This window comes from Chenopodium album, chromosome 12 (genome assembly GCF_948465745.1).
Source record: "Chenopodium album chromosome 12, dcCheAlbu1.1, whole genome shotgun sequence".
Lineage (NCBI taxonomy): Eukaryota > Viridiplantae > Streptophyta > Magnoliopsida > Caryophyllales > Amaranthaceae > Chenopodium > Chenopodium album.
This window is the reverse complement of record NC_137845.1, coordinates 42,882,731-42,892,211: the sequence shown is the minus strand read 5'-3', so window position 1 is coordinate 42,892,211 and position 9,481 is coordinate 42,882,731. Positions and strand designations below refer to the sequence as shown.

At 31.0% G+C, this 9,481-nt stretch overlaps 1 protein-coding gene across 1 annotated transcript; it reads left to right on the top strand.

The window, feature by feature from the left end:
• On the top strand, positions 1-8,740 carry LOC145571198 (subtilisin-like protease SBT1.4). The gene is made up of 4 exons (XM_081630269.1): positions 1-461; positions 5,966-6,549; positions 7,483-7,719; positions 7,857-8,740. Exons 1-4 carry the CDS (start codon positions 1-3, stop codon positions 8,738-8,740), a joined length of 2,166 nt encoding a protein of 721 aa, XP_081486395.1.
• Positions 8,741-9,481: the final 741 nt, after the last annotated feature.

Below are 9,481 nucleotides of genomic sequence, written 5' to 3'. Positions count from 1 at the left end.
ATGCCGAACGCCTTTGCCTCCGCCCATGACTGGTACTCCTCCATCCTCCACTCTCTCTCCCCCAACACTACCACCGCCAATGAAACACAACAAGACATTCTCTACACTTATTCTCACTCTGCGACCGCTTTCGCCGCCTATATTACAGCATCTCTAGCTTCCAAGCTCCGCCGCCATCCTTCTGTGCTATCGGTCCTTCCTGACCAGATAGTAGAGGCCGCAACAACCTTATCACCAAACTTCATGGACCTCTCTGATGGGTCTGGAATATGGCCCGTAACCAATCACGGATCCGGCATCATAATTGGGGTCGTAGACAGTGGGATACGACCTGAAATACCAAGCTTTGCTAAAATTGACAGGAAACCAGTCAACTGGAAGGGTATATGCGAAGTGGCACCTGATTTTCCTGCTAGTGCTTGTAATAATAAGCTTATTGGCGCACGTTCTTTTTACAAAGGGTAAGACATTGGCCATGCTCATTTAAACTTTAAATTTTCAATTTATTTAGGCAAAATTGGTATAAATTACCTTTTTTGTCCAACTTAAAAAAAACTACCTTTTATGTTTTTTTATTTACTAAACCACCTTTTAATTACCTAAATTCTTGATTGCACTACCCCTATTTTAAATTTTGACGAAAAATTTAATTGAGACGTCAAAGGGGCCCACAACTTGTGCCTTTCGCTTCTAAATCATGTATTTTTTTCACCCCCAAAAACATTTGACCTTTCCCTCTATATAAATGCATGACTAAATTGAGTAAAGCTCTAAAAAAACCAAACCTAATTTTGCTACAAAAATTAAATTGTAGTATTTGTTTATTCTCAAACCCTAAATTGAGGTAACTGAAGTGATGATTGAGATGGAAGGGAAGGTTTTGCTATGGTTGATGATTTGGAAGTGAATGGTTGAGATGCAATCTGTTAGATTTGAAATAAGGGTGGTGCAATAAAAAATTTAGCTACTTAAAAGGTGGTTTAGTAAATAAAAAAACATAAAAGATGGTTTTTTGAAAAAGTTGGACAAAAAAGGTAATTTATACCAATTTTACCATTTGTTTATACTGTAAAGTGTAAATAGATGATCACTGATCACATATATCAGATTAAATGAAGTTGAAAAAACCACACAATTGGGAAAGAAAAAAAAATGGAAAGGGGAAATATAGAGTATCAGGGGCAGAGCCGCTAGGGGCTAGTGGATGTTGATGTAAAAAGAAATAAATGAAAGTAAAAGATGAAGCTTAACAAATAATAAACTGATATTGATTCTTAATAATTCTACGTAATAATAAGTTAATAACTTAAGTACAAAAGAAATTCTATCATTTAAATAGGCTAATACTAAACACAACTACAGTACTTTCCTAATATTAAAGCCCACTAATAAACAAAGTACCACTCAAATTGAAGAAGAATATTGCACGTACTACCACTAGCAATTCTTATCAACTAAATAACAAATTCAATGGACTTCTAAGATTAAGCCACTAATTATTATTTTAGATTAATTTTAAAATAATCTAAAATATGTGTATTACTTTAAAATAAATAGAAAACAATAACCACTAATTATTTTAAAGTAATACACAAACAGTGGAGGCCCTGCCTCGTGGCCCAACGTCAATTTCAATAATTATATAGATGGCCCCTTTATAATACTACTGCATAGTATATAAATTAAATAATAACTAGATAATGATGTTGTAAGTCCTAGCTCAGTGGTTGTAGACTTGTCACACTTTGTAGACTTGTTAGACTTGCTCCTAAGTTCTATTCCTACTTAATCTTCTTTTTACACATTTTTTTTACCTTTCTTTAATTTATTAGTTTTCCTTATACTTCCTCCGCCCTATAATATATTTCTTGTTTTTTTTATTTTGGAGAGTCAAAATATTATTTATGTTTTCATTTTTGGATAATATGTAAAGATCATTAGAGCATCTCCACTGGTGAGACTCAACTTTGAGTTTTAAAATACAAAATGAGTTTTTTTTTTTTTTTTTTTTTTACCTCCAATAGTGATACTCAATCCACTTCTCAATTTAGCAACTCATGTAAAGTCTAATTTCTCAATGGTGAGACTTTTAAAGTATACTAATGTCACTTTCAATTTATGGTCCACCGTTATTTTTTAAAGTTTTTTTTAGAAAAAAGAAATTAAATTTAAATAAATTACAAAACATATTATAATAATGATAAGGGCCCACACTTTTTATAAAATGAGACTCAAAATTGAGTATCTAAATTTAGCAACTTTCTTTTGGAGTTGCTAAGTTTAGATACCAGCTTATTGATATCCTTTGCAAAATATACTCTCTCTCTTAAAAAAAACTCACTCAAGTCTCATCATTGGAGAGGGTCTTATACCCTTATTTTTTTTTAACTTTATTCATTGTACTCCTTACATTACCCTTGAATTTTGCACATGTCTTGTACTTTTTACCACTTTCTCTCTCTAACTTTTGTCTATAATTGTACTTTTCACTTTTATTAATGTACTTCATCCACTTTCTTGTCCTATTTCTTAAATACCGTGAAAAAACACAAACAACAACTATATTATGCGACGAAGGGAGTATTTATTTTGATCCTAACATCTTTCATTTAATTAGTTTTTCCATATTCTTTTTTTTTTTTATTAATTCTTCTTATTTAATTTTTACTTACTTTTGCACTTATCATTATATAATGTACAAACTTGGCTAATTATACCATTAGTAAATGTTACTCCCTCCGTTCTTAAACACTTCTTTTATTTTCTTATTTGGAAATCTTTTATAATATTTAATTCATTTCTCTCACCTAGTGCACCCAACATAAATCATATTCTATTTATTTCATATCTCTCTCCAATTTTCTCAACTACTTTTGTTTTTTGCAATTTTTTATTCTTCCCCTTACCTCACTACCTCCATATTTTATTACATTTTTCAATTTCTCCTAAAACTCCGTGCATGGAGAAATAGAGCAAGTATATAAAATCAGAGGTATACATAGTAATTTATTAAAATGATATATTGATATTAATCACTAACATTTACTTAAACTAATCAATCACTAAGATATGATATAGTAACATTTTTTATTATAAACTACTGCTTTTATCTCTTTTCTATAGTAATACTTTGACTTTTACAGTATCCTTTTTTTTTCTTTTTTTTTGACAAAAACTTTTACAGTATCCAATGCACTATTTTAATCATGTATATATTCAATATAAAGTTAGTAAAATTTCGATCTAAGAAAAATGATATATTGAATATTCATCATTTCAGGTTGAATCCAACAACTCATGGTTTAGATGTTTATATCAACGTCTTTCTACAGTCAAATGTTTTAAATATTGATCACCAAACTCAAAATGTAACCATACATACATACATACATATATATATATATATTTTAAAATAAAAAAAAAGACGAAGGGATTAGTAAAAATACAATCAAAGGTAATTTATAATTGTGCACAAGCATAAGTTTTGCAATAACAAAGTACAAATTTCGGTCCCCTAAAACCTGGCTTAGCCCCTACAGAGTATGTTGTGCTATATTATTCTTGAGTAGAATATATACTATCCGCGTTTAATATTATTTACAACATTAGAATTATTTATAACTCACAGATAATACTCTAAAGTAGCAAATAATATGAAAATAAAATATTTATTGTGTACCAAGGATCCAAGATTATCAATGGTATGAAAAATAGGATAAACTTTATATATGGGCTCTAACACTTTGTTGAAATTATAAATAGTGATGAGAAAGGGAAAGAAGAGCAAAACTTGTATTCAATCATGTGAAAAACATACTCCCTCCGTTTTTAAATACTTGTTCCACTTTCTTTTTCCGGCCGTTTTTAAATACTTGCTCCATTTCCTTATTTAAAAAGCTTTTACAATCAATAACATAATACTAAAACAGACACTAGGAATGACAAGTGTCACTTCCTAGTGCTTTTTTTTTCCCTCCAAAACTATTTACCTTTTTTTTTTAAAAAAAAACTTTTTATTGTAAATAATCTTTATATATATTTGTCAAATCATTTTATGTGATTCACTTTTCTAATTAAAAAAATATATTTGTGATTCAAATATTTTCCATATCTTTTATTGTATATTTTATTATTCTATATTAAACTATTCAATCTATAAGGTAATATTGTTTCAAATATATATATATATATATATATATATATATATATATATATATATATATATATATATATATATATATATATATATATATATATAACGTAATATTAAAACAGACACTAGGAAGAAATCGACTCTAGAAATTACACGTCTCATAATTTGGTACTATTTTTTCCTCTAAGTTTTTTCCACGGTGACATCAACTACTTATTGTAAAATATACTAAAAATATTCATCAAATCATTCGCTTACTTAAACAAAATATATATGTGATTCACATATTTTTCATAAAATACTATTCTAATGTCTATTACTTTGTATATATATGGAGTATATATTATTTTCTAATCCTTATATAGTTTTTATTCCTTCAAATTTTCAATATATTATATATGCAGTAATTTTATAACAAAAATTTAAAAGATGATGCGTTTTATAAATAATTGATTCATACTTTATTATTACTATTACTCTTATTCCCTTTGCTTTCTTCTTCAAACCCTTTGCTTTCTTTTGTTATTCATGTATTCTCTATTTAGAAATTTCAAAATGTTTTAATTTCTTATTAGGCTGCGGCTTCCTAATAGCATAATTTTTTTTTTTTTTACAATATTAATCTTATTTGTTTTATTTTTAATTTTTAGTTATTTATATCAAAGCACCACAAATTATATATGTTTTCCACTATCCCAAATTGTATTACATACACTATAATAATTATTTATGTTACAATCCCATAGTGTTTAATGTACAATTAGCATAACACCCGTGCGATGCACGGCTTACAAATCTTAATACTCATTTTAAACTTATTTATCTAATTCACTCTGTTGTCATTATATTTCATGTTTCATTTCATTATATACATTAAAAAATACCATAGTTATATATTTTGTCCACATGCGTTACACAAAATATTTTATTTTTTGTTTTTTTAAAAATATTGTATTGAATTATAAACAATAGTGAAATTAATTATCGTGCATGGCACGAGATTTAATCTAGTTTTTAATTAATTTCTCTCACCAAGCTAAGTGGATCCAACAATATTAATTACATATTCTCTCTCCTTCAATTGTCTCTACTACTTTTGGGTTTTACAATTTTTTAATTCCTCCACCAACCCCACCACCTCCATATTTTATTACTTTCTCTATTTTTTCCTAAAACTCCGCGTATGGAGAAATGGAGCAAGTATTTAAAAACGGAGAGAATACTACATAGTAAAATATACTCCGTATATAGTACAAAACTAAACGAAAAGTTAGGAGCATACATAATCCCATGATCAATCATTATATCATGTTTAGCATTAATCCACCACTCTTAAAACTCCACTAACACAAATAAATCACTTAGGGTATGTTCTCTTCACCTTATGGGACCTGAATTTATTTGAACTTATCTGAATTGAACGACCTTATTAAACCCTATTGATATTATTGGAACTTATTAGCTAGAACTGATTAAATTTATTAAAATTTATTGGACCTTATTGAAACTTATTAGACCTACCTTATTATTATTCGACTTGATTAGAACTTTTTGGAACTTATTAGACCTAGCTTATTTAACTTATTGGAATTTTTTAGACCTTATTTAACTTTTTTGAAACATGTTAGACTTTATTGATTTGAACTTTTAAACCTTATTAAACATGTTGGATCTTATTGTGACTAATCTGAACTTATTAAACCTGAGTTTTTTTTTTTAAGGCGAAAGAACCACTTATCTAAATAATAATAATAATGATAATAATAATGAACCACTAATAGTTTGAAACAAATATTCCAACACACTTTGTAGGTATGAAGCGCAGTTTGGGCCAATACAAACTATAAAGTCACCAAGGGACTATGATGGGCATGGAACCCATTGTGCCTCAACAGCGGGAGGATCACCTGCTGATAATGTAGGGTACTACCAGTACGCTGTAGGACAGGCTCGTGGGGTGGCGCCGCTTGCACACATTGCCGCCTACAAGGTCTTTTGGGGAACACCCTTACAAGCGTCAGAAGCTGACATATTACAGGCAATGGACCGGGCAATTCAAGACGGTGTTCACGTATTATCTATGTCCCTCGGCAATTCCCAAACTTACTCCAAAAATCAAGTAGCTATTGGTGCATTTCATGCCATGAACAGAGGGGTGGTGGTCTCAGCCGCTGCTGGGAATAGCGGGCCAGACTATTTTACCGTCAACAATGTGGCACCGTGGATATTAACCGTCGGAGCTTCTACCATTAACAGGCAGTTCTCGGCGGATGTGATGTTCACCGATGGTGAGGTGATAACAGGGTCGTCTTTGAGTGATTGTCCCTTTCAAGTACCTACTATTTATCTGACACTGGTTACTGGTGAAAATAGCGGCAGCAAATTTTGCAATCCAGGTACTATTGCATTAAAAATATATTTCCTTTTAATTTTGTTACTCATTATGTTTCTTCTATGCTCCGTATTTTTTTTTATTGCAACTTCCTTAAATAAAATACTGTAAGCTTTCTTTGCCGCATAATAATTGATAAAGTTAAAATTTGCACAAATGTCAATTTACAAATTTGACAATCGTTTTTTTTTAAAAAAAAGTAGGTATTAATAAAACTTATAAAAAAGAATTTTCCAAAAAACTATAATAAGAATTTTAATAATACTTATCCAACACCATATTTTAATTATGTTATTATAGTAAAAAAAATTAGAGAAATTTGTAAAAAAGGAATTTTTAAGTGGCTGACTTTTTGTAAAAAGACATTTTAAATGAAAAGTTGTGAAAAAGGACTTTTAAGTTGTAGTATTATGTTTTTAAGGGTACTTGGGTGAGTTTTCTTGATGGTCAACACAGGAACTTCAGCGCTTACTTTCACGTGTTAGTCATGTGAGTTTTAAAATTAAAAATATTTCCCCCCTAAATTTCCCTCCTTTTCGAGTCCCCTTTCATTTCCCCCTCTTTTTCTTTCTTTCTCTCTCCTCCTAAAAACCTTGAAAACTCACGTGATTAACACGTGAAAGTCAACGTCGAAGCTCCGGCGTTGACCACCAAGAAAACTCATCCAAGTACCCCCTACAAAAATAATACAACTTAAAAGGTCTTTTTTCACAAATTTTCATTTAAAAGGTTCTTTTACAAAAAGTCAATCACATAAAAGGTCCTTTTCATAAATTTCTCAAAAAATTATAGTAGTCAAATTTAATATATAAGTAGTATAAAAGATCAGAGTGTAAGGTGGGGGGAGGACTTTAATTTATCTCTTACGGAGTACTACATACTTGTATGACATTATGATACATATGCATTGTTTTTAATTTTATTTTAATTAATATAGGAGAGCTCGACAATTCAAAAGTATTTGGAAAAATGGTGGTCTGTGAGTCTGGAGATGGCACTTCTGCTGAGGTTCAGAGTTATGCAATGATTTTGATAAACAAAGAAAAAGAAGGTGATGAATTGATTGCTAAACCATTTTTCATCCCTGCCGTTACAGTAACATTTTCAAATCTTGATTATATCAAAAGATATATATCCGGTACTGATGAACCAACAGCAAGAATCAACTTTCAAGGTACTGTTATAAGTCCCTCAGCATCCGCACCAAGGGTTGCAGCATTCTCTTCTCGTGGTCCCAATCCTATCACCCCCGAAATCCTAAAGAGCCTGATGTCATAGCTCCGGGGGTTAATATCCTGGCCGGTTGGACAGACGCTGTAGGGCCTAGTGGGTTAGATATTGATAACAGAAAGGTGGAATACAACATTATCTCTGGTACTTCCATGGCATGTCCACATGTAAGTGGTTTGGCCGCTTTATTAAGAAACGCTTATCCTACATGGAGCCCTGCTGCTATCAAGTCTGCAATCATGACTACTGCTTACAACCTCAACAAAGCAGGCAGCGATAATATCATTGATCTTTCCACGGGGAAGCAATCCTCACCATTCCTTCATGGATCTGGCCATATTAGCCCTAACGTTGCTCTCGATCCTGGGCTAGTCTATGATCTCGATACTAGTGACTACATATCTTTCTTATGTTCCACTGGAAATGATCCTAGAATCTTTGTCCAAAGCACGCCTGTGGTTGATTGTCGCACAATGATTTATTCGAATCCTGGTAATCTCAATGTTCCATCCTTTTCGGTTGTCTTTAAATCTGTCGATGATGTGGTAACATACAAAAGGGTGGTGAAAAATGTTGGGACTTCACTGAACGCTGAATATGTAGTTACTGCTCTGACTGAACCATCTTATGTTCGTGTCAAAGTTTCCCCTTCAAAACTCGTGTTTGATGCTAGTCAACAAACACAATCATACACCATAACATTTACTAGTGTGGTTGGGTTTGATATACCAGCTGATATGTTGATGACATTCATGACATACGGGTCAATTGAGTGGAGTGATGGAAGTCATCACGTAAGGAGCCCAATCGCAGCGTATTGGCCATACCAAAGCACCCAACAAAATGGGTTTGTAACAACTTCAAATTTAAATAGTTCGGTAAAACATTGCGTGAAGAATCCTATTGCAGCTAATTTGCAAGATTATATGCCTTCAAATATAACTACTACTTTGGCTATTGAATAACTAGCCTTGTCGCTTGATTGGTCTAGTAATTATATATGATGGAACTTGTTTCTTCTACAAGCTTGTGTCTTTGAGACATTTCAGCTTGTGTCTTTGAGACATTTCAGCTTGTGTTTAAGTGCATGTACGCTTGTTTGTACTCTATCTAATCTCTCTTTTTTTTTTTTTTTTTTTTTTAAACAAATGTAATCTGTTTATTTGTAACTTTTCTTAATGAATAAAAGCTCCTACAACATTATAAAATTTTAGTTCATAAATTTTGAAATAATTGTATAACTTTTATTTTGGATTTTATGTGCCTTTTTAATATATAATTTTTGCTTGTTTTTTTTGTTTGATGTTGGGCTGACGAAATGAGGAGGGTGGGGGGTGTCGCGACTGTGGGACAAAGGAGCTGAGGGGGGTGATGAGTCTATATATATATATATATATATATATATATATATATATATATATATATATATATATATATATATATATATATATATATATTTCCTCCGTTTCTTTTTAGTTGACACGATTTTTTAGTCACGTTTGCCAATGTACTTATTCAATCATTAATATCTTTAATTATCGATAAACACAAATTATGAAAAGTTGATATTTTGAAAGTATATAACGTGACGAATCTAACAAGATCTCACATAACTATATTTTTCATTACGTATAAGCACAAAACACGGTCAAAGGGAGGTGTGTGAATAGTGCTAAAGTCAAAACGTGTCAACTAAATAAAAACGG

Bases quoted from the DNA above. Each gene is read 5' to 3' on its own strand.
- LOC145571198 (XM_081630269.1), top strand. From the start codon at position 1: ATGCCGAACGCCTTTGCCTCCGCCCATGACTGGTACTCCTCCATCCTC. The intron at 462-5,965 runs GTAAGACATTGG...CACACTTTGTAG, and splicing joins GCACGTTCTTTTTACAAAGG to GTATGAAGCGCAGTTTGGGC. The intron at 7,720-7,856 runs GTACTGTTATAA...CCGGTTGGACAG, and splicing joins AGCAAGAATCAACTTTCAAG to ACGCTGTAGGGCCTAGTGGG.